The following is a 27,634-nucleotide window of genomic DNA, read 5'->3' on the forward strand; positions in this document are numbered from 1 at the left end:
TACCTCTCGACTTTTACCTCGATCAATCACTATTTAGTTTATACGAAGAGGAGACACTATGCATGAAAAGAATGAGCATTGCGTTTAAATGGTTTTTCTCCAGTAATTGGCATGTTATGTATTTTAACTGTTGTTCAATTGGCGAAACTTTTTGCTTGTACCTATAAAACTATCGTATTTCAAACTCTATTTAAAACTTAATTTTTAATGTACTTAGTTAATTATCATTTTTGAATGGGTTTTATGGGGAGGTGAAGAAATACATATCCGAATTAAACAGGGGGCGGCAGGCTGAAAATATTTGGGAAACTTTGGTATACTTACGTACTATAATAATTAATAATTAAAGACGTAGTTACCTACTATCTATCGACAACATTATCGCCGTAGAAATGAATGACGTTATTATCTATATTTATTTTATTCCTTGAGACTTTGATGCGATTATAATGACGTAGGTATTTACCTCTGTGGTTTTAACGGTGGATTTATAGCCCGAAATAACGGTTACCCTTGCGCGTACACAGAAAAATGGTTTGAGGGAGTCGTCCACTTTGAAAAGATATCGATAAGGGAGGGGGGTAGGATAATGGTAGGAATAGGATCCTGGTACCAGCAGAGGCACCTAGAGGAAAAATACGAAGATTGCAATTTGAGACATTTTTTTGATAATTTACAATTTCAACTGTATTAATTAATAAATATGTAAGTATCTGAAAACAATAAAAAGATTTTTTTAAGTCAAAGATAAACTTATCTACAATTGTAAAAAAATGTGAATTTGTTACATATTTATGTCACGAGTTATTACTACATTATATTTTATGGTCATATTTATTATTAAAATTTAGTTTATTAAGTTTTCAATTTTTTACCATGTAGATTTTTGTTTCAATCAAGTTTCAATATTGGGACCATAACTAAAATAAAATTTGATATAATTAAAAATGATTTCAAGTTATATCTACACATCTATATTTTTATAAAAATCGATATTTTTTAAAATAAATATAAAAAATATTAAAACGATTAATTAGTAACACAGGGGCCTATAACACATATACATACGCAATTGTACATAATAATATAATATAAACCACTAATTTTAATAGATACCTATATGTATTATTATCGTCAATAATAATGATTTTAGTTTTAAGGACATGATTCTATGAAAGAGACACGTTAGCATTCATAGGTACCTACCTACTAGATTTTTTGGGGGCCTTAAAACATTTTTCACGTCAGTTAACCCGCCACTGCTGTGCATTATTAATGATTAAGTATTTCTTTTTTACATCTATTAGCATTTTCATTAATTATAGAACAGGCATGCGCTCTGCGATAATACAATTGTTATTATAATCCCATAAAATAAGTTATGTTGAGATACCTACCTATATTTCAAATGTATTTTATTATGCTTACGATAGATAGGTAGGTATAAAACCATCAACGAAAACATTCATTTCACAAACCCGTTATTTCAATATGATTTTTGTGTTCAAATTTCGAATACAAAATGGACTCGTCGACTGTCATGATACCGCCATTACGGTATGATTAATTGCTGTGAAATGAAAAATTTAATATTAATTTATAACTACTTTAAGTTTACAAAATGCAGAGTTTCTGAGAGTCGCCAATGCAATGCGATTGCAAGAAAATAGTTATAGCGCTTTTCCAAGGATTGAGCCGGTTTTTCCTAAGCCGCAAAGGCGGTTTTACGTTCTAGCGAAAGTTCGCTCGGGCCGCGGGCGGTGAGCTACTACGTGTATGTGCGTCAAAATCTACGTACATCTCATCTGTTTTCTGCCGGAACGTGGTGAAATGACATTTGCCTCAACATTGTTTTCCTCGGAGTGCAAGGGAGGGCGGGATGTATGTTGTGTTTTGCTCAGGTGATACGGCACAGGCCACGAGGGCCGCAATCCTTTCGGGGGCTGGCCGGTGGTACTTTACTTGAACGGTTTGTCGACGGGTGGCTGGCGAACGGTGCGGTCGGCCCTCGAGCAGCCGTGCGGCACAAAATTAATCTCCGCTAGCACTTTGAACGTACGTCAAGATGGATTTTCGATGTAAACATTAAACAGGCGACTAAAGCAAGACGGTAGAACTTAATTTGGCAGAGCAATTTCAGCGTTAGATCAAATCAAAAACGTTATCTAAAAAATGTATATATGTATTTCGAACGAAAAAAATATAGGTACCTAAATGAACAAAAATAAGATGAAAACAATACCTATTACAAATGATCAATTAGATGTTTAGACATACACAGGGCCAGATTTAATTTTTATATTGAAGGAGCCGGTTCTACGCTAATCCATATATAGGGAGCTCCAAAAACATAAATCCTCGTTAAAACCACATAATAATAATATGTACTCAATAATATAAATTTATTTTAATAACGTAATTACTGCTTTTCTTTTTTTATTTCAACAATCATTATTACATACATATTATATAATCAAAAACCGAATTGAAAATAATCAATATTGACCAATAGTTTCGAATTAATTTGTAATTTGTGAAATCTGCAAGACCTTTCCAAATGTCAATATATTTCTTCAGATATCGTCCTCTTACCCATTAGAGTATCCCGAGTTTTAGCTCTATGGTAAATCTAGATATGCATACACATTTTTATATACTACAATGGTAGAATAAATAAGCGAAATCGTCTTTATGAATACACAAAACAGGTTTCACTAGTGGTATTAAATATTAAAAAGCTGGCAATGTGACACACTAACTAGTATTATCTTGTTCTTATACTACTAAGAGTACTTGATGGACTTTTAATATGCGTTCAGTTCTCAAATCTTACAATACGTAAAATTTGGCCAATGGTAGCGGTATTAGACTATCCTCCACGTAACCTTGCCATTGTACACAGTAACAAGGATTTGTGTGTATACGCAACCGTATAAATGTATTAGTAAAAACCGGGCACTCGATTGGTTTACACACGTACGCCGTATAATTGTATTAGTAAATTCCAAGCATTCGATTGGTTTATTCACGTTTTCATTTAAAAAAATCTATTCCAAATGGCAAGGTTACGCAGTGACGTCCCGTGGGGGTAGGCAGATTGAGCATCGCTTGGGGGCGGCAGTTACTCGAAGGGCGGCAAATCGAGAATAATCATTAGGTGTATATATAAATAGGTACTTACATACCTTAGTAATAACGGAAATATCTTCCATTAAATAATTTAGCTCATTGATTGGAAACAAAATGTATTTATTAACATAAGGTTTAACAGGACTGTATTTTTTTATCGGGTTTGCGATGTCTAGTTTACTTCTGTTGTTGTCACGTCCTTGATGACCAGCAGTTACATGTGCAGATTTGCGAATTATATTTGAATTATAGGTAGGTACATACTTACCTAATTCATTTATCCAAATATTTTTGCCAGTCACTCGAGAGTTTTGAAAGTTGTCAGGTATATTTTTAAATGTATCTAAAACCGTGGACTCGCAATATTGTGTATTGTAGTAGAGATGGCATTTCAATTAGATTTAGTGGTAGATATTATACATTTTGTTAGTAATGTACCCATACAACACATTTCTTAGATATTAGAGTCATGAAAGGATGATAAAAATACTGTATAAAAATGAGGCGGCATTTTGGCGCTGCCTAGGAGCGGCATTTTGTCTAAGGACGTCACTGAGGTTACGTAACGGAGACTCTACGTGAATGATTATTTGATAACATATTAAAAGAGCTGAAATTGATTGAATATGGGGCAGTACCTATCTCATACTATATAATATTACAAAATAAGCAAATAGATTTTCATAAATAAAAAATACCTATGGAGAGTATTGTCATTTGTTTGTTTTTAAATTTGTTTGGTGGTAATAGTATATATACATAACAGAAAATAATTCAAATTGATTTTAAAATATTACTGGATGGAGTAACCTTTTATATTAATATTAAGTTTTTAACTACATGCTCATGATTAGAGTAAAATGATTTACAAACTAAACCCAAATACGAAGATAAACTGAACATAACAGAGCAATAATTAGATATTCTTGTTATTTTTATTTAATTAATTATTAAATGCCATTAGTAACAATACAATAAATTGTATTCGATCACATTATTTCCCAACGCAAAAAGTCATTAATTTTATATGTTTCATAATCTGTACGCCGGTATAATGTTATTCGGTGGTGAATTGGAGGCAAAGTGGTGGGGGAAATGTTTGCTCATTTTGGCAGGTGCTGCCGCCGCGTACAGTTCGGCATAAAATAAAACTAGTTCTAGTGATCACAATGGCTTCCTCGAAAGACACAGCGACTTTCTTTCTCGAGGGTGATTCGAAGCAATTTGATATCGTGTTAAAGTTGTATCCTGAAGCGTTACAGTTAAAAGCTGATGCGAGAGCAAAGAAAGAACTCATAAAATTGGATAACTGGTGAGTTGAGCGATTAATCGCGGAGAAAACGCGGCCGTGTCGTGTCAATGAACTTGCATTGTATGTGTATCTGTGCAGACTGATTTGATAGCCTCCCTCGCGGACTGCATCTCTTGTAGGCCGCGAACCGCTCATTAAAATCACTGCGTCACGTGGGATCGATGTCAACTTGACATAATCGCCTTTTCTAATGCCAAAATAACACTTCAATTTTCATTATGTTCGGCGGTTGTAAAATGGTGGAGTCATTTGCACGCGTCATGGCTGTGCGACTAAATGTTCAATTTAAAGTCCCTTAATTTCCCTTAATGTGTGCCCTATTATTACACCTACATTCTATGTTATCTTATTAATTAGGTTTCTTCGCCAGTGTACTGTGTAATTAATATGAAATCGTTGAAATTACGTGGTGTTCAACCTAGCCTACATCCGTTCAAAATGGTGCCCGTCCGACAAAGCGATTCCGTCGATTGTTGCATATTGTGGCTTTTTGTTTCTGCCCGACGCGAATCGTTTGCATTTCGCGGCAAACTGTACAGAATCTGTCACGAAATCTGAAGATGTGTCCCAAATGTGTGCCGAAACGGGTAAGATCTGACATGCGATGTACTTAGGTAGCGCGGCGCGGGGGACGGGGTGTCGCTCGCAGCGAATTCGCAATTCCGATGTTATTCAATAAAAATTCAATTCAATTCAAGTAATGACATTTTAATTCGTAAATTATCACAAATGTAAACATAAACACCGATCCCTTTGTCTCCATTTTAAAAGGTATCCACGTAATGGCTTTCTGAAATACCCTTTGAATGTTTTTTCGTCACGTAGCCCAATGAAAGTAGCAAAGAGGATTTTCTTTAAAACTTTAATGGGTATTTAACTTCTAAACATAAATAGTGTTTGATACTTATGTAGGTACCTACCTATCGAAAATAAAAATGAAGCACTCAAAACATATTTTGTCAATTTTTAACAATTTCTTTGCATTATTAACAATATTATCATGTAGGCACCGATTTCATAAAGAATATTTATTTTGGCAAATGATACAAAAAATGAGGATTCAACAGATAATAGTTATATTATAAGTACTATATTTGATGGAGTTGCACTCACACTGGTCATGTAGGTTCTTATGCTATTAAATACGGTGTCATTCTCTGCTATGTTTACCGTGATCTTTTGTTGGATGACGGGTTGGTATCAACATTCCCTCTAATTTTTCTATTGTATGTGCGGATCATCAACGCATCTGAGCGGTGTCACTCGTCACCCATTTTAATTTTTCAATTTCGTAACAGTATCCCGGTGTACTTCTTGACTTAAATGCCTTTTTAAAAGATACAGCCTCCATTCAATCCACTTCTTTCCAGACCTGAATTCTCCTTGCATATTTGCTGCGAAGCATATGATGCATTTGACACAATCATCTGTTTCCGAATGAACAAATATATCACCAATTCTTACTTTTTTCGAATGCATTGAAGATGGTATTTCTGTTTCGACGATTTCAGAGAGCCATTCCAATTTAAATTTATCGCAGGATTTCTTTTTCATGATCGCATTTGAAATATCACCTCCACTCCTTGACATTTTAGGAAATAAGTTTCCTATAATTAATAAGTATAATTTATTGTACTATATGTAACTGTTCAAGCAATCTTATTGTTCACTTGAATTGTTTGTTACGTACACTGAACACACCTGTAGTTATTACAAAAATCTGTCAAAGGAAACTTTATTTTACAATATTTGTGTGTGAGGACTGTGCGTGGGATAAAAACATGTGTGCGGACACATTTTGGTAGGTGTGCGCGCGCACACCTTACAGGGAACATTGGTTGGTAGTGCTGTATTTTTGTCATTCCACAATGTGGCCGAGGTACCTACTTAGTTACTGTTATTTTCTGTTTTTGATAATACGCTGAACTTCTCAGTCCTTTCTCATTCGTTTGAGGACACCGACATTTGTCACTTTGTCAGCCCGATCAATTTTGAGGATGTATGTATAGCCACATTTCGAAAGCCTACTGTCCGTGACATTGCTTGGTTTATCGTCTATACCTCCCTCCATATTATAGAAAAGGATTGGGGAAACATAACAGCAAATCATGCGCAGTCTAGGTCATGGATGTGGAACCGTTTTCTACAAGTGTGTCAAATTATAGGTACTTATGCAAAAATCTGTCAGATTAATACAATAATAAAAAAAATGCTTATATTTTTAAACTATTCTTTTGCTATAAATTTATCTAAAAAGATATAGATATAAGTACTTATTATATTATTTTCTAAATTACTTCATCTATTATTTTTGTTTTGTGTAATTTAGTACTTGTCATATAATTATTTGTTTACGGTTTATAGTTAACAAGTTTTCGAAGGTAATTGAAGACGCGGGTATTAGAGAATCCTACGCGTGTTTCAGTGAAAACCAGTACTTACCGAGGTGAAGTTTTACTTTCAATTTGTGATAATAGTTCACAGTCATACTGCTGGTTGGTTCGGTCTATCGCCAGATGAAAGTTCCTCGCACCAGATGCCTGCCATTCACAGCATCATACTTCTCCTAGGCTCATTATTTCTGTGAACCGGCTCCTTTCCTGCCATCTAGAAACGTTTTCTCGATTTTAATCTGTATATCGACAAAGATGTTGTGAGATTGAGTTTTAAGAATACTCTTTTGGAGTTACCTTGATATACCATAATTATTGAAGCATTTAATATTTGTGCTACACGATGTTTTGGTGTTATCATTGTATTAATTTTCAAATTATAGTCAAATTTTTATAGCAGGTCGTTTGCCAAAACAAATACTCAATCTCTGGTTCTTGATGAGTGCATCTATAAATAATGAAACAGCTTTGTAAATAATATAGAACCTTTTTATTTGTCTATGAAATATTAATCCGTGGAGAGAAAGCAACAATGATATTCACGAACTGACTAGCTAGGCTGTGACGATTACAGTATGTCGCCATTTTTATTGCCTAATAGATCCTTTATTGCAATAAATGTAAGCACACTAATTTTGGACATATGGAAATTTATTTGTATCATTTTAAGTAATTAATTGGCAACTTTTTTTTAATATCCTTTTGGAAGTTATAGGAAGCATATTATATTCGACCATGTCCGATCCTAATATGATCATATGGGCCTCCACAGAGTGGAGGTTTGCATTAACGGATTTTATTTTTACGAAAAATGGATATCAGCCACTTGCTCAACCTATTAGGTCCATACTCTGACTCGTACACAAATTGAAAAAATAAAATGTGTACTTACCAGACCCAGGATTCTAACCTGGGACCCTCGACACATAGGCCGGCGCCATCGTGGGTGATATAATGATATTGTATAATATCAATCACAGATATAATATACATGTATTTTGTTGTTAGATTTTGACCATCTGTGCACTTATTGTTTTAATAATTCATTCTTATACCAATGCATCAAAGATTCTTTCTACAAAGCGATCATGAAACCCCATTACCCGAGTACCAGTTCTTATATAGCTGTGATCAGTATTATAGCCATCACAAAGCACGCTACATCATTCTTCTGTTCACATTGTTTTTTTTTATTCTTCTGTCGGCTACCAACCTTTTGAGATTCTACATTGTGTTGGTTAATTTATAAGCGTGGGAAAAAGTTTTGCAATGAATAAGTGTGGCTATTGCAGTTGATATAAAAATAAACTGTTGTAATCTTTTGAGCAGTTTTTGAAGAATCATATTTAATAAATGAAAAAAAAAATAAAGCCATGGATGTCGCCAATGCGCACTAATTGGATCACGAGTTATGTATTTATATATAGGAAGGCATTGTGCTGATATCTCAGTAACTAGAGTACTAGTCTGACAAGCGAAAGATTTGTGTTCCAGTCCCATTTGGTCAAAGATTTTTTTGTAATATAATTACTCAGTGGTGATGGGTGAAGGTAGGCTGTTAAATCTTCTTCGGCTATGTCTGCCCCTCAGCTGGAGCATATTGATACCACACGGTGCCCCCAAGGTCGCTGCCAGTCTTCTTGCGTCATTCCAAGGCATACCAGCATCCCTTAGCTTCACCGTATACACTCAGATAGTATTTAGCAACCTTCCCGGACGTCAGAATCTGGTTAGCTTGAAGAACCCCGATATAAATAGTGCACACTAAATTTTGTCATACATATTTATTTTCATTGAATTAAGGCCGTACATCAGTTGAGGCACGGTCTAAAAAGATCGTTGCTAGGCGATGCGCGGATTGCGGGTCGCGGGTGCAAATGAAGCCTGTCAAACGAAATATTGTCATATAAATCCAACATATGTCCATTTTATGTTCTCTCTATTGTTATATTAGTAACAATAATAATATATTCATTGACATGTTTTCTTTTTAAAGTAAATGGGTAATGTTTTTAGTCATCTTTACACTATTTAAGAATTAATTGGCCCGTCGCCATCACGAAGCAAAGTAACGTGTTTCTAGCTCGACGTTCTCTCACTGAATGCGAGCGAGTCCAAAATTTCGTTGCGCCTACAGTTGAAAATTATTTGCCGTTTCACTGATGCGTCACCTTAAGTAATTAAGACTACAAATTGCAAATAGTGTTGGTTAATTTTTAAAATTCAATTAAACCCCATGTAAACCAAGCCATAATAGATAATAGTCAAAAAATATTTAAAATTATGCCATTAAATCATACATAATTTTAGTTATTTTCTAGAATATATTATATGAATTTAAAAAATCTAACCAACGTTTTGCAGTTCAACAAAAAATCTGGAATATTTCCTACAATTTAGAAAAAGGCGTTTATCATACCCATTTTTAAAAAGGGCTGTCTCTCCGACGTGACTAACTATAGACCTATATCGATACTTTCATCTTTGGCCAAAATATTCGAAAAATCTTATTCATAAAATTGTTTATTTCCGTGTTTAACAATCTTTAACTAACTTTCAGTATAGATTTTTACCTCGACGATCAACTTCATCAAACTTAGTTACTTATATAAACTACCTGGAAGAATCTATTGACTCTGGTAAACAAGTTCATTCAATTTACACAGACTTCAGTAAAGCTTTTGATACAGTCAATCACAAACTACTGTACAAAAACTAATTAACCTTTCACAAAGTGTCGTAATCAACGGCCATTCGTCTGACGCTTTCTCAGTTCTATCTGGTGTACCACAAGGCTCACATCTAGGTCCACTATTTTTCTGCATTTTTATTAATAACATTACAAACTTGATTCTCAATTCCAATTGTCTATTATAGACCTGAAACTTTACAAGGAAGTACAAAGTATTGATGATATTTCTCTTCTCCAGAAGGACCTAGACAATGTTCATAAGTGGTGCAAGAAAATCACATGATCAACTATACAAATCCGCGATCTGGGGGTGATTATTAATTCCACTTTGACGTTCCACTACCACTTTGATTCGATTATTTCCAAAGCCAATATTCAATGCTGGGTTTTCTTTTGAGGCTATCGAAGGATCTCAAAAAATCTTCTACCAAAATTCTTCTTTATAACACTTTGGTACGATCGCAACTCGAATGCTGCAGTTCAGTATGGAACCCACACTAGACTATTCATGTCAACAGATTGAAACGAGTGCAAAAACATTTTTTAAATCATCTATCAGCAGTCACCTTAATATCAACTTACTCAATTATTCTCCAATTGGAACATTTCAAAATCCAATCTTTAGAAACACGGCGTACTATTTCTGACCTTATATTTATCTTTAACCCTTTACTGCATAGTGTCGCAAATTTGCGACATTTCAAACTATTTCGATATAGCCAATGCCATCTGTGTAAATTATCAAATAATATCCTTTTTCGATGCCTAGAAAACTGTTTTACCATAAACATCCTACTTTACCGATTTTGTTTGGACATTTCAAGAAATAAAGCATTTCTGCATTATAGTCTCTGCATTTCTGCTTTGACAGTTGACGAATTCGTATGTACGCGAAAATCCGCATTTGTAAATAAATAAAAAAAAATATACAGAAGATTGAAATTGGTTGAATAAAAATATCTACACATTAAATAAGGTGTGTACATTAGTTTTTTATAATTGTTTTCATTTGGTTTTGTATTTTGTCATACTAAAATGTAAGATTTCCAAATGTCGTAAATCTTTGACACCACGCAGTAACATACAAAATTTAATGAAATTTTCGAAAAATATTTTTTTTATTATTTTTCCTACATTCACAAGGCATTTTGACACCAAGAAAAAATAAAAATTTTCAAAAAAAAAAAATCATGCAGTAAAGGGTTAAAATAATTAATAACCATACGGATTCCCCACAACTACTGTCTTACATTAAATTCAATGTACCAAGAGTCAATATTCATCCTCACATTTTCTCACTTTTATACTTTCATACATATTATAAAACCAATTCAGGTTACAATTGTCCGGTGGCTTGACTCTGCAGAACCTTGAATCTTTACAGTGATCGAGTAGATCTGTTTTGTTCTCTTGCCTCTTTCAAATTAAATTGCTCCCTAAATCACGACTAATTATTATATCTGGATGACTGCTTATTTTTATTGTATTTTTTTTTCAATTGTATTTTTCTTTTCTTGCATTGCCATTTTATCTATGTACTTTCATTATACTTTTTTATGTTTTTTTCTCTCTCTATTTTTCTTTAATGATTTTCAATGACTCTCTAATTATATTCATTACAGCTGTATATAATATTTGATCTAATTTTAATTTGATTTATTATGCTTTTTGTGTCTGCCTGTTATTGGGACTGTTATTTTTTTCTGATTGATTGATCCTGTTGGTTGTCCTAAATAAAAAAAATAAAAAAAGTATAAGTAGTAGAACAACTTATCTTGAAATTGTACACATTACGATATCTTCGACTGCTCATGAATTACAAGGGGTAGGTTTATTTATTTTTACCGTTATTCTTTCCGACTGCTCTTACATGAAGCCAATTGAATCATTTTCTCTCACTCAGCATTGCTCTAACTATGTCATATTTTCTGTCAAAACTATCGAACTTCACGCTCATGTGGTATAGCAGGGGGGGGCGAACTGCGGCCCGCCGGGTATTTTTTTGCGGCCCGCTATCATTAATTGTACTTCTGATTACGAATAACTTTTTATATATATTTTTTAAAAAATATTGACAATAGATTAAAATTTGAAGAATTTCTTGTTTCGTAAATGTATTATCTCAGTACGTCTTCCTTGCGTCTCGTTTCACACTATGTAACCACTATTTTCTACGTTGAACATCGATTTCAATAGATATTGATAGTGTGCCGACAGAGCTACAACTTGAGATAATTGATCTGCAGTGTGACACTGATTTAAGAGAATTGCATCGTCGTGAAGAAATCTCCAAATTTTACAATGCCCTTAATTCAGACAATTTCGACCAACTTAAAGATTATGAAAGAAAAATGTTCGTTATTTTTGGATCAACCTATATACGTGAACAAACATTTTCGATCATGAACCTCAATAAAAATTCTTTACGATCAAATATCTCCGATGCCCATTTAGAAGCAGCTTTGAAAATATCAACTACAAAATTAACACCTGAATTTAAAAAAATGTTTAAAAAATGTACATCAGTTTCATTCTTCTCATTAATTTTTTTATAATGTTTATTTTTCGTGATAATAAATAGTGTATATCTAAAAATGGTATTTTACTTGCGGCCCGCCTCTCATTTTTAATTCTTGAATTTGGCCCTCCATCCAAAAAGTTTGCCCCCCCCTGTGGTATAGTATAACCGACAAACGTGCATTGTTTTTGTCGGATCTTCACAGCTTACCTCCACTATCATGGTTTGGTTAGGCAGTCGGAACTTAACAGCGTATCTCCACCCTTCGTCACTGATGTTACTGAGACCTTTCCAAGTAAACATGTTTTTAATAGATATAGCTATGTTTTTCAAATGAAGCACACGTGACAACATTAACTTTTAATTTGTTTGATGTGTACAATTGGTCCAATACTGCTTAATTCAAAACTCTTAAATTTCAAAGAACACAAACTTTACATAGATTAATTTTTAATTATTATTATTGATTAATTATTGGCAGTTATAATTTTTATAGTGGAATCACAGATAGAATTTTTTCTCATGTGTAGTAATTAGACAGGGCTAATGTTATTATTGTTACAGTTCATATTGTAAACTGTACTTGTAGGTTATTTTATCGCTTTTTCTCGCTTTGTGCCCCTCCGACTATGTCTTGTTTTGTACCAAAACTATTAACCTCACAGTAATGTGGCATGATCATAACCGAACAGTTTGGACTATGTCTAGAGAGAATCATGTGACCTAAATAATGGTTCATTCTATAAAAACCTACCCGTAGGCTTGTAACAGCAAGTCAACATCCACACCTTAATGCAGCCCTGATAAATTGGCAAATAAATGTTATAGCAGTAGTGTGAAGTTCTCTGCAAACGAACTTGCAATGCAAAGTCATCTATGGCTAACTTGAATGGACCAGTGGTCCTTTTTTAACTTCAATTTCAAACACTTAAGCGGTGTTGGTATATAAGGTTTTTTCAACATCTTTGTGACATACCTGCCTATTTTTATGCATGGCATACCCACTTACATGAAGTTTAAACGATATCCTACAAGGTGATCAAAATGGTGTTGCCTTTGTTAACTTCTGTGTCAGGATAAAATATCGTTAAATATTATTATTTTAATGGTTAAAGAGTTTTGTGGTTTGTGTTGTGTCATTTATGATTGATATTATAGAAATAAACAGAAATATTGAACTATGAGTTTTTAGATTGTCGCCTAAATCTTAATTTTTTTTTATTTCACAAGGTAAAAATTCCGATTTGGTAAAATAATTATTATCTGGCAATGCTGGTCTGGTGTCAGTCGGAAATGCTACCTGCTTTGGCTGTGTGAAATAGTATCTCAACCAATTTATATTCACAGTCAGTACTCTTGTAACAGAAAGCGAATGTCGGAAAAATCTGATGACATGGACGCACAACACAAGAATCTTTTACATTATGTGTTTGGAAAACGCTGTGTTCATCAACCAATTTAAAATTTCCATCCTCATTCAAAAGTCCCAACACAGCCCTCTGTACTTAAAAAAGCAGTTTTATGTATCACTGTCCCGAAATGTATAGCGATAGGGCTTTTGATAGATTTAATACTGTCTTATACATACAAGAATGCTAGGTTGTTTGTGCCTTGCTCACTACCTGTTGAGAATATCTTTGAAATTAATTCTGTTTCATAGCTGCGTATCGTAAGTTGTGCTGTATTTGATTAATGCCTTGAATGCCGCTTGCATACCTGACCCTGAGATAGTTGCATATAAACACAGTGCTTCTAACACCTCTCCAATTGATTGCCGTTCATATTAATTTAGTTATCTTTAATTTTATGTTTTCATTTATAAACATAATATTATTTCATCTGGACAAGAGTATCAAAAGTGGTTTTAGATGCTGAATTTCAGCTATTAAATCATACACTTTATTTAAATATTTTTTCTGCATGTAGCTTGTCCGATTCAGGCTAAGAACTGTACTAGATTTAGACAGCTATGGCTAATGTATTGCATCCACCAAAATCAGCATTATTACAAGTTAAATGTATTTTGTTGTTGATCTTTAGGTTAATTAATCAAAATTACTAAAAAAAGTCGCATGCAACCTTGTTGTATCGAACCAACGAAATATTTTGGGAAAAACATGGGTAAAACTGTACGTTTCACCATTTTCGTTTTTAAGTAGAGCACACAGACCTCTCCCTCTCCCTGATTGTAGATTATAATAACTGACAATGAAGATTATCTTGTTTGATTAGATGTAAACATTGTTAATACTCCACCGTGAGTATACAGTGCAATATAGCTATTATTAAAATTTAATTAAGACTAATAAGGTCATTCTCCCCTATCTAGATCACCTGGCTGTATTGATGGGTTGAATTATTGGGATTCAAGAACATAAAATTAATTTTCATTCCTCTGTAGAAATTGTCTATTGTATTATTATTAATAGAAGAGAAAAATAATGAAAAAATACATTTGTAATATTTCATTAAAAAAAGTGTCTCAAATCATAAAATGTATTCTCAAATTAAATTGTAATACTCCTTCATTAACCTTTTACCATGTTATGTATAAGACTCCTCATTGATTTTATTTACACATGTTCGTCATTGGGTTACACTCGATATTACAAAAAAAAATATGTCAGTAACTTGGACCAAATTCAATGATTTGGCGATGAGATTTATCTAATTGGTAAAATACAGAATAGGTATCTTAAATTACAGTGGAATAATTAATTTGCAAATTTACTTAAATCAAATTTTACGGGACAAAAAGGGTTAATTTTAATTGCAGTTGTAGTTCCCACAGTTTTGGAAACCTTGCCGTATGATAATAATTTTATTACTATCAGCAATGAGGCGATGTTTTATTCAAATTATAATCCATGATTTATAAATGTCATTGATAGAGTAGCAAGAGGATCATTATTATCATGTTTACCTAATCCAATGCTACTTCTTGAACAATTAAATTATTTTAAACGTAGTATAGTTATGTACTTTTCAAAATTGATCCGTCCATGTTGAAAATAGTATACCTAATCTATGTTTTATTCAACGTTGGCTATCAAAACAATAAAAGCCATATGACTTAACTACCTTTGCTTGGATTGTTAGGGAGTTTGAGTAACTTAGTTGGTACTGATCATCTTTTGTACGCCCTTTCTCAATTATTAACATAGGATTTGTTTTAACCTTATCGCTGCCAGCCAATTTTTACTAGGTGGACACTTGTGGCCAGCTATTTTTGGAATAAAATCAATCATTTAAAAAATAGGAACAGATCGATAAATATTTGTGAAAACTTACCAAATCAACATGTTTCTTGAGTTTATCGTGAATATTTTCACACTAAAATGATGAATATTGTTTAGAGAATATACACAAACAGTTTATTCAGAAGATATGACATTTACAAGAACGCAGGAGTTAACTCGTCCATGGCAGTGGTCAGGTTCTCTCTATCTATATATAATACAAAGTATGTTTGTTTATGTATTTTGGTTCAATTTGAAATTGGTTTTGGTCAGAACTATTTACAAAGCCCCTAACCATTAAATAATTACTATAAATAAAACCCCAGCAAAGTCGGGTGCGTCGGCAAGTTATTGATAAAATCATCATCCTTACGATCTTGTTGAAGATGTTGAAAAATTCTTCTGCTGCCTTGTGTGTTTGTTTCTCTTATCAAAATCGCTGAAGTGAGTTTCAGTTTGTCGTGTCATTTTTCTTGATAGACTTGATATGAGCGTTGGTTGCGAAGAGCAAGCGTAAACATGATTACATTCGCCTTGCCTTATTACTGTGCTCTAGATGAAATCGCATCTGCATGTCATGTTCTATGTTAAATTGTCCACTAAAGTATAGATTCAGGACTCCAACAACTAAATTTTCTGACTGTTTTCTGTTAGTCGTCTAATTGCTTCATTAGTGTTACGCACTTATTGTTCTATTGCCTCAAAAAAACTGCTTAATATTTAATGTACATATGTATTAACTAAGAATATTTTTCTTTATTTGTTTTGTGACAGTTTGCAATTTTTTTTGTAATGCTACATTAAATTTAATGAATATAATATTTTAAGCTGAACAATTATATTCTGATTTCTTAATATTCGTCTTATGAATAATCAAATGATAATAATACAAGCAGTAAAATATTGAATGCTGGAAATTCTGGGAAGAAGATTAATCAACGACTTAAAACCAACCTTTCTAAATTAACACGAACTCCCGCTGACCGCTGACTAGGGCGGCTCCGTCATTCTTGTCTGCACTCTTTTTCATCCTTCAGTATCAATGTTTCTACATCACAAAGACATAATATCCAGAAGAGGAATTGAACCTGATGCATTTCTTCAGTGATAGTTGTGTTCGTCGTTCTCCAAATCTTATCCAACCTTGACATGGTATGGTACTTTTTGTCATGTCTGTTAGTCTTGTGACGTTAGATTGATAGGTTCATGTGATATGCAAACCTTCTCTGATCTAAAAAAAATTAAAGCCATTTCTTCATGGTTTTGAACACATATCATCTATGCGTGATAGGTCAATGTTACTGTTATATACAAATTCGAATGAGATTATGGTTTTTTTGTCCCCCTCGGACATCACTGTATGACAGCATTTGCCTAGCGGTTGTCCACTCACTGAGCGACATGCCAGCCCATTGGCATTTTTACTTGGCGATCTCTATAACATCGCATACTCTTCTCTGTCTCTTTATCCATTGGTTTCTTTTGTGGTCTTTCTGCTTTATATCCAACACGCAGCTCTCCGTGCTACACTATGCAACTTGTAATTTCTAGATTCATCTTACGTTAAGGCTGTACATCAGTTGAGGCACGGTCTAAAAAGATCGTGGCTAGGTGATGCGCGGATTGCGGGCCGCGGGTGCAAATGACGCCTGTCAAACGAAATATAATTTGTCATATAAATCAAACATATGTCCATTTTATATTCTGTTAATTGTTCTATTAGTAACAATAATAATATATTCATTGACATGTTTTCTTTTTAAAGTAAATGGGTAACGTTTTTAGTCATCTTTACACGATTTAAGAATTAATTGGCCCGTCGCCATCACGAAGCAAAGTGATGTGTTTCCAGCTCGACGTTCTCTCACTGAATGCGAGCGAGTCCAAAATTTCGTCGCGCCTATAGTTGAAAATTATTTGCCGTTTCACTGATGTATCACCTTAAGACCATATTATGTGAGTGCTGGTGGCACACATTTTACGCTTAAGACACAATAGGTCTCTTGAAAGTACTATTTATGCTCTCCATGTCAGTTTGGTTCTGCAAGCAATCTCATCATACATTCCACCATCAATTGACATTTGTAGTCAGAGGTGGACGTAGTTGATGACCCACTTGTTTTGAGTGCCATTGATGAGGGTCGCCTTTGGCTCAGCAAAGCAGTTTATCATTACTTTTTTACCATTGAAATCATTAAGTTATTACTAATTTGCTTGTGCTGTACCTAGTTTAACTACAAAATAAATTAATTATCTGTGGCACTTGTATATTGTGCTGTAATTAAGTAATATCAGTCATCGTAATTAAGGAATCTTCACCACTGACTAGTCTGTATCCTAATTTTAATATTGTAAACAAAAATAGATCTTCAGGCACCGTGCATACTGATATTCAGTTTGATGTTGACACAATCCCAACTCAGAAATGCTAACAAAGTTCATTCACTACACCTTCAGCTACACGCATGTTGAGCGCTTCCAACTGTGTTGTCAGAGCCGGCAGAGATTTTTTCCAACCGTCAATATTGCATCAACACTATGCGTGTTGGCAAATTAAGTTACATTTTGTATTGTGAATGACAACAAAATGTTGCAGTCATGTTGAGTATGAACGTGCGATCCACCTTGGACATATTTACATTGTGATTTAAGCAGATATTATTGCCGTGAATACGTTAACATCATAGTAATTTTCACCTTTTGTAGCCAAACTTCCTATTACACTGACACCAGCTGTTTCCCTAGTATTCACGTAGCATAGAATCATGAGACACTTATGCCTCACAATTCAATGGACCCGGTTGATTAAACGAAAAGTAAATTGTTTACTCTGTGAATCAGTCGGACACTTTTAGTATGTAACTTGTTAGATGATAGTGATGTGTACCTGTGACTCATTAGTACAAATTTACCACTGTTGGATGTTGTTTCATTGTAATTAAACAAATTACAAAAAAAAGGCACTTAAATATGTAGAAGTAAAAATCGGTGGCGATTGGAAGGTAAGCGATGGTTAACTAATGGATGGTGTCCGGTATTCGAGTTTTCCTGCTATTTGCGTGTAGTTTCTGCATTCCTATTTCATATTGGTCAATTTAATTCCTGGTTTTACGTTTTTATTTCCTGCAATCTACATTGTAATATGTCTGAAATATTCAAAATTCAATTAAAGTTACGTATTGAAATTGAAAATCCAATTTATTTGAACACTTTCAATTCAATACATGTCATCATTGTGCTACAAAATTTTCGTTAGAAGTGCAGATTAGCTACCAGGGTTATAAAACCTCTGGCGATTATGTGAATTAGGTTTCTCATCGCCCATGGAAATGTCATAATATTGTCACTTGTTTATTTATCTAATTCTGAGCCACGTTTTGACATTATTTTTTCTCAAAATCAATTGCATCCTTCTCACTAATAAAATAATATCTATATCACCTATGTATGTAAGTATAGTTCATTTTTATTTGGTGTGACACTTAATATATCACAGTCACAATAAATTCTCCTTCCCAGTTTGTTGACACGTAAAAAAGTTAGGCAGATGCTGTATTAAGGCTATACTTCAACTGAGGCATGGTCTAAAAAGATCGTGACTAGTTGATGCGCGGATTGTGCAAATGACGCGAGCCAAACGAAATATAATTTGTCATAAAAATTCAACATGCGTCCTTTTAATGTTATGTTTATTATTATATTCGTAATAATAATAGTATATTCATTGACATGTTTTCTTTTTCAAGTACATGCGGAACGTTTTTTAGTCATCTTTACACGATTTAAGAGTACATTCCTCCGACGCCATCACAAAACATTTGTTGTGCTTGAATTGACGTGCTCACACCTCGACTGTCAGTCTCCGATTGGCGACGACTTCGAAATTTCGTTCCACCTACTGTTGAAAATTATTTGCCGTTTCACTTATGTATGCTCTTAAGGTCAACACTAAATGGTACCTTAGTTAAGAGTCTTACAAAGAAGTTTATTTGGGGTTTCAAAAAATAGCATGTCTTGTATGTAGTTATTTCTGTTAGTACTCATCAATCATAATATTAGCTGATAATATTGAAATACCTGTTATTTTATAAATGACATTGTCGAATTGCTGGTACCAGCATATCATACCAATCAGTATGTTATCTTGGCGGTTGCATGTTAAATTGTCATGCGGCAATTGTTTCCAAAATAAAAATATTTTCTGTCTACAAAAACGAAAATATGTACATTATTAACCGTGTGGCAGTGTAGATCATGAAATCTTGTCTCTTCATACCAGCTGGCTTATTCTAGTGGTTCGCAGAATTTTACCAGTGCAGTGATTAAGTCTATTACTTCCTTCTGCCTATCATTGGCCAGCCTCAAAACCCAAGTTCGTGCCATTCCTTTTGGTCAGCGCCTCCTGGCGACGGATATGACATCATTTAATTACATGTTATGTTTTCTGTGCAATATAAAACGTGATAAAATTGCTCATTTTCGTTGTTTTAATTGAAAATTTTCTAATTCAATTAATGTCAAAATATTATTCTTGAATCGTTTTTTTATCTTACTGTCTTATTTGTCTCCTGAATACATTCCTGCAATACGGTTTTCTGCATATATAAGATATTGCAGAACTTGCCTAATTAGTGAGAAGCCATTATTTGCCAATTCGTCTTTTACCCAATTAGGAGAGTTCGTTGCATTTTTACCCATCGTTGCCGCGTATAATCATGTTTTGCCATTTAAAGTAAAGTTATAACTACACGGATTTGGCAATGCATGAATTGAACATGACAATAATTCATTGAACTGGTCTAAAAAATTGTTTAAAAGTTTACAATTTTTGATAGATGTGGATGAAAATCGTGAAGTTGGCTGTAGGTGAATCTGCAATGCGAAATGAACTCCATCCAATTAAAACAATATTTAGGCTCCATCTAGTGGTAGAGAAAGTTTCTTCAACATCTTTTGTTATGTTGGAGATTGAAATTAATTAATTTATGTGCTATAAGTAATGCTAGAAACACATTACCATCACGTCATGTGAGGTCACTTGCTATAACCACCAGAACTTTCAATAATAAAAACTGAATGAAAAACTAAAATCTACAAAAACATTGTATCAATTACCTGCCATTTGCAACTGCCTTCTAAACCACTAAAATAAAAATACGTGAGAGCAGTTGACTCGAAAATGTATAAACTTGCAGAAAAAAAATCCATCATGCGTAAAATGACCCTAGGTGGTCCGTGGTCCTGATATATTTTGGCAGATTTTGCTAACTGACACCATCCACTTTTGGTTCAAAGTGTGCGATGGGACAAGAGCATCTGTCTGATAACATTTTAAATACTGAGTAAAATGACATTGCAAAGTTTTTGCCCTTGGCACAAGCTTACCGTAAGCACGCATGCACTCACGTGACAATAGTAATGAGTTTCCAGCATAATAGAAACCTTCAGCTGTTGATTCTGCTACGTCATTATAATAGTATGGTAGTTATACTGTTCAGCGTTCACAATCAATGATTTACGAGTACCAAAAGTACGAGAAAAGTATCGGTTGAGAGATTCATTCTTGTGTGTCTCTGTCTTATAATGTTCTCTTTTTTTCTTCAGGTATCAAAATGAGCTCCCACAAATGATAAAGGCGAGAGGGAAGGATGCGCATTTAGTACACGAGGAATTGGTGCAGCTTATGAAATGGAAACAGACGGTATGTACACCCGATAACATGATGGCGCATTATCTAAGTAAATTGACCACAATTCAATAGTTATTAGATCTAATCTGATCAGTGTGAAAATTGGAAAATTTGTCCATAACATACATGGCTTTCACTACAACCCACTACGGTCGATTCTGAAATAATAAGTATCTAGAGACTGTTTACAGTGTTCGAGGTGAAATTTTTGTTTTCATTTGTGTATTTTTTCTATCTTTCTATCTCACAAGCGTATCTGAAAACTTTCTCCATCTCACTCATATGATCGTTTTGTTTCTCTCGATTATAGTCTCGGTGCAAGGACTAAATCAGGGGTGCCCAACCGTGAGAAAAGAACGATTCACCGCAATATGTAGTCCCAAATGTTGCTGTAATGCACATTGACAGTCGTTTTAATTTTGGAAACTTACCTTCGAAGATATATTTTTGATAAAACTCAAGCATATTTCCCTTCGAACATGCACAACTCTATGATTGATTGCAGTTCTCTTAGCTACATTTATAAATTTGGAGGTGTTGATTCCACCTCCATGTTAAATGGAGTTAAGAATATTTTGAACATTTCCTAATACTTTTGCATAAATGGGAATCTGGCATGTTCCTTATAAAGGATCGTTTATAAAACTTTACTATAAGGCAAAAGGAGTGTCGTTGATACATCAATTTTGAACTCGGCTAATAAAATTGCTTTCCCAATTTCACACGCCGATGCGATTTATCCCATAAAGTCAAATGTCAAACTGGAAAAATATCGTCAGCTGAGGAAGTAAGTAGTGATTAAGCCAAATGAGAAAATGATAAAAATGTCGGGTGCCTCTACGAATTGAATCTAGTATAAAAGTGGTGTTATGTTTGCCTGCCATTTTGTGCGTTCAATAATCAGAAATGGCAGTAACTGAGTAGTAAGATTTTTTTTTCAATCAACTCTGCGTTAGTGAATTAATTAACATGTGTTTTATGAATGACAACTAAATTACATAGATAAATTTAGTGAGTTGTGGTTAGAGTCTGTAATTCGATGGCTCCATTGAATGAATAGCATAATTGTATCTGATAAATATCACTTCATGAACTTTGTTTTAATCACTGTGAAAATTTGTCAGATACAGTACTATTTAATGCAGGCATCAGTATGTGTAAGACCTTAAATTTTAAAAATTGAAACTCATACTGGAATCATTCTACAGTGGCACCGTGCGTACGGCAAAGCGTTTTGCAATTGAGTAGCTTGATATCAAAGTAGGCCAAACGCCATTTACAAAATTTTACAGGAGACTAACGAACATGTGTGAAAAGTGTCCGTTTTTCATATAACATACCAACTTTAAACTCAAAAATCTCTATGAAAACCACCGTTTTTGATACTTTTGGTGGATTTTTTGAAAAGAACATCACTTGCACTGCAAAATCAATTAAAACATACATTTCGTTAAAAATGGCGTCAAAAATATTTTGATATCAAGCTACTCAATTGTATTTGTTTTATTTGCTAGCATCAAAAAAAAGGAATTGTAGCAAATAATAGCAATACATCTGCGAATCGCTTTTGCCATATACATGCTGCCACTGCAGAATGATTCCAATGTACCTATGTTATAATGCGTTAATTGCATCATTTATTTTGGTCCACAGAGGGGAAAATTCTACCCGCAGCTGTCATACCTGGTGAAGGTGAACACGCCGCGAGCCGTGATGACGGTGACGAAGAAGGCATTCCGCAAGATGCCCAACATCGAGCAGGCCATCACGGCGCTTAGCAACCTGAAGGGCGTCGGCACCACCACGGCTTCAGCGCTGCTTGCCGCCATGGACCCCAGCGTGGCGCCCTTCATGGCTGACGAGTGCCTCAAGGCCATTCCAGAGATGGAAGGCATCGACTACACTGCCAAAGAGTACCTCAACTTTGTCTCGCACATACGCAACACATGCGACAGGCTTAATAAGGTATGCATCAAACCACCACGCCATATATTATTGTTTTTTCGAGTTAGCTGATGGCAATTTTTTAAAATTATAATTGATGATTAATAGGAAAGAATCTTCATGCATAGATCCACCAACATGTTGTGGGAGTCAATTTAAAAGTGCGATTGTAAAATCTGCAGAATTATCGTTTTCTACATTCTGTAAATCTTGTTCTCAAATAATATTTTATTTCTATGCCAAAATAAAATATGTTTTGAAGAAGATAAGAGAGATACAAGTCAGGCAACCAATCAAAATAATATCACGAGTTAAAGGCGTCCCTATAAAAGGGTCTATATGCAACAACAAAAATGTTCAGGAGATTAAATTTAATATGTGTAATACGCGAAATAAATATAATATGTATGTGTATATTTTGAAAGATAATTATTATTTACTTATTTTAAAAATGATATTTTAAGATAACATGTAATAGAGCAAATAATAAAAACAAAAAGAAACAAAGTAAAAGTATCAAATTGTATGCATGTAGACCCCTATAAGAGTTAGCCAACCTTTTCGAACGAATTCCGATGAGAAGTGTGGGATATTATGAAAATTACCCTCACTGTGTATACTGTTACATAGGCCCTTCAAATACAATAATATCACTTTTGATACCAATGTATTATATAGACCCTTTTTATAGGGACGCCTTCCGTTCATGGAATGTAATCCTATATTAGAAGTATAAATAACTTTTACTGTATGGATATGTTTACATACAAATAGGTACATGTATGTGGTGAAATCAAAACTGTTCTTAACCAATTTTTGTTACGTTGTGCTTCATTAATCCTCAGCCCCTCATATTTTGATAGTTGTAATAATACTGAGCGAACAACAAAACTCATAAAAGTACAGATAAGTTGATCGCAGAGGATTTAAAAAAAGTAATATAACTTTCCAATAAACAAAAAAAAATTGCATTAATTTTGTTCCGCTTGCAAAAAAGAGTTTAACTCGACTTTTAAACTTACCCTGCTTGGCGTGTCTGTGCTTATTAGTTATTATCACTCGCACTCATAGCTTTATTATGTTATGTGAGCGAGCAAGATCGTGATTCCACTCGTTATGACAATTCCTGGCATGTGGCACATGTCAAAACAAGCATGGGACAAAAAAATACTAAAAATCGATCGTAATACAACGAATTTGCACCCATCGGTTTCACGATGAACATGGGTTATCTGTATATGAAATATAAACTCCTTGAATTGATTCAACCATGGATACTCATCATAAATAAGTGGGCTTATGTGTTACTTAGATTAGGAACGCATCTAAGTAACATTTCATAATAATTTCCATTCAAAGTAACGCACAAGCCCCCACGTATTTACGTAAGTGTGACTCCATAGGGGTCGCAGTTTTTTTAACTGTCTAGAAAAAAAATTACATCGTGTTATCTGACTGATTACAAATAATTTCATCTGGAACTGTGTAGAAATAGCAGTCATCCTTGATACCTTTCATTTGGTGATTGTAATACTAATGCGGATGAATTAAATGCAGGAACAAAACGGCGGCGGAGTATTGAAATGGTCCCCTCACACCGTGGAGATGGCCGTGTGGGCACACTGCATCATGTCAGAACTCAAACCAGAGCTGCTCGGCGGGGGAGGGGAAGAAGAAGATGGCGACGGCGGGGGAGTGGGAACACCCAGAAATGGGGCAGCGGCTGTCACGGAAACAAGTGACGAAAGCAACCTTGAACCACCTCTACTCACTAACGGTAATTATGAGTATATTAAATAATTTTGCAAGGCTATTGTGAGTATTCTTTAGTTTAAAATATGAACTGGAGAATGACAACTATAACTTGAGGTGCGGCGGTTCTGAAAACTTACAGCTTGTAATGTATCGGCAATACTCATTGTGATACTAGCGCCACCGCACCAACTCTAGTTTTATATTTGCGTCGTTAATGTACCTTTGTAAGTACACACACATACGAAGTATATGTGATATTATAATACAACAATAATTACAATATAATATAGCGTATATATAATTTCAGTTCGGCACCTTTTTTAGGTTGACTAAACCTCAAAAAGTGACGACGTAAATCATAAATATGTCAGTGGCATTGCGCATGCATGCAAGTTTTAAATTTAATGTTAACTTGCAATTCAGATAACCACCTTGTATACAGAATTGATTCAAAATTAATAGATAAAAAATAAAAGATGTTATGGAGTTAACTAGTTGGAATAGAGCTGCTAGTGCATAAATTTAATATATTTCAGTATGAGATTATCACCGACTATTTCAACTGAAAAATTATTCCATGTGTATAGTAGATCAATTTGCAAATATCTCCTGACAATTTGCCGTCACCTCTGATGCTATTAGTGTGCAATGTGTATAACCCCCTTGACCTCAAATTGGATTTGCCTCTAAGAAGCCATGCTACATATGTATAGAACTCAATTAGCTAGATCTGTTCCCTCAGTTGGTACAGTTGTTTAATAATATTTTTTTCTTCGATACTGTCAGGTAAACTAGCAGCAGAATCATTAGACGAAGCCACAACTTCCTGCACAGAAGATTCCCTCGACAAGGCGGCCAGCCCACTACCTGCCAACAACAAAAGGTAACGACCACATTCAAGTCTCACCTCTCCTTCGTGTACATCTTGGGATTATTGTGTATTTCTCCTTCTCTCATTGGCGTTTCGGGATCATTGCAGTAGGCATTCTCAAGAGACAATGTGGTCAAGTGTATTGTTAAAAGTCAGAACCCCAAAAATATTATTGGGGATGACAGACTTTCAGCAAAATCCAATTTCTACTCTGGCTTGAATTATCACTACAGTCTACCTCGATATAACAGACTTCAGATATAACGGACCAAATATCCGATCAAATATAAAAATTGTTGAAAAAATTCGATTCATAACGCCACCGTCCTGCTCGTAGACTGAAAGTAGCACTGAGATTAAAATTTGTAACACGGCAGTTCAATTTGTTTACTCGAAGTAAATGGGTGCATTTATTGCTCCATTCAATATGTTTACAATGGTTAGAAGTAGATGAAGGTGACTCTGGGTATCACATCGTAACTGAAATTGAAATAGCAGATGTTATGATCTTGGCAAATGAGGATGGAAGTGAAGGTAGTGAGGAAGATGAAACAACACGCCTGAAAACAAAGTTATCAGTGATAAGATCGCATCTCAACGATATTGTTGACTGGCTTCTGTAGTTTGAAGCAAGGCACCAATGATAGGTACTTACCTCAATTCCTAGTTGACGTCTGGATGCGGGTTTGAACATGCAGGAACTCAGTTATCATGATAGGAAACTTACTTTTGTCAATTCTACTGTTTGGGTAATAGTATTCGCCAAATACATGGGTAATTTATTGCACCTGCATATATTCCAGATTCTTGTCCCATACCTTTGCACAATACACACCCTTAGCATTTATATTTTCGTATTCTGATACAAACTAACGATGCAATCTAACAGATCAGCAGACATGGCGGACGGCAGTTCAGAAGACAATTCGACGGGGGCGGAGTCAACGGGTGCGGCAGATGCGGAGGGGGACAGCCAGCAGATGGAGGGAGAAAAGAAGGCGGTGGAAACGGGGGAGGAGCCCCCCGCCAAGAAAGCGAAGGCCGCAGCGCAGTGACCCGCCGCCCCGTGATGGCGCACTCGCACACACAAACAACACCCCACTACCAACACTACTACGTTTACATCCTCATATTTATTTTAATTCAATCGTTCGCCCCCAAACTTAATTTTGTTGTGTAATAATGTTTAGCGTATTTTTTTTATTTTATTCTTTATTGTACTTATTCTCTATGTATATGTATATGGTTATTATTATTGTTGTCCAATGGTTTTTTTTTTAATCTTGAAAGGTAAACAATGCAATTTCTAACGTTTGACTTTTTTCCAATATATTTTATTAATCCCCGCCACCACTTTGAATAGCGCCCACCGACTCTTCTATTTAATAAAATGTCAAAACCTTTTAATAAAATATTTCATTAGAGTAACTAATAAAAAACATTATGTATTAAGTATTTCTAATGTTTAGTCTTAACTGTGATTTATGATCTATACACCATTCACATATTATTTCAAATCAAACGAAAAGTAGCATTACAAATTATTAATGTTACTAAGGGAGATTGTAATGTTTAAATTAAACTCGCAGAAAACCATCGCTACGTACTAGCGAGGGACTTGGCATCTAACTGCTTTAATAGACAGTAATTTTAGAAATGTTTGTCATATTATATTTATAGACGATATTGATTGCTTTGCGCTTTTGACATTTGAAACTGAAATTGACTAATGCTGTTTACCTTTCAAGAATGAAGACCATTTTACTTTAATTTCGATCATCACCACGGGGCTCGGGTACCTATATACTTTTAATGTCGCAAGTAATTTATTATTATAATAATTAATTATTAATCTTATCCCAAAATTTTATATTTTCACTCGACCCGAAAGCGGGTGCGATTGAAAACCGGAATGTACAATGATAATAATATTTTATTCGCACGGGTGTCAATATTTTTTTTTACAGAACCGGCGTGTTACCGATTGAGATGTTATATTTTTCTCGATTTCACAATAATGGTTTTTAAAATATATAGGAAGAAATTTATCGCAAGAAATAATACTTATAATAATTATTGGAGATGTCGTTTA

General features: G+C 34.4%; 1 protein-coding gene across 1 annotated transcript; it reads left to right on the forward strand.

The window, feature by feature from the left end:
* The first annotated feature begins 2,442 nt into the window (after positions 1-2,442).
* Positions 2,443-26,730, forward strand: Amun (protein amun). The gene is made up of 7 exons (XM_085949695.1): positions 2,443-3,064; positions 3,687-4,441; positions 20,888-20,984; positions 22,626-22,937; positions 24,474-24,693; positions 25,458-25,554; positions 26,432-26,730. The coding sequence occupies exons 2-7, from the start codon at positions 4,299-4,301 to the stop codon at positions 26,595-26,597; spliced, it is 1,035 nt and encodes a 344-aa protein (XP_085805821.1). The 5' UTR covers positions 2,443-3,064; positions 3,687-4,298; the 3' UTR covers positions 26,598-26,730.
* Positions 26,731-27,634: the final 904 nt, after the last annotated feature.

Source organism: Rhyacophila brunnea, unplaced genomic scaffold, assembly GCF_057557595.1.
Source record: "Rhyacophila brunnea isolate RB1 unplaced genomic scaffold, BYU_Rbru_1.0 scaffold_22, whole genome shotgun sequence".
Lineage (NCBI taxonomy): Eukaryota > Metazoa > Arthropoda > Insecta > Trichoptera > Rhyacophilidae > Rhyacophila > Rhyacophila brunnea.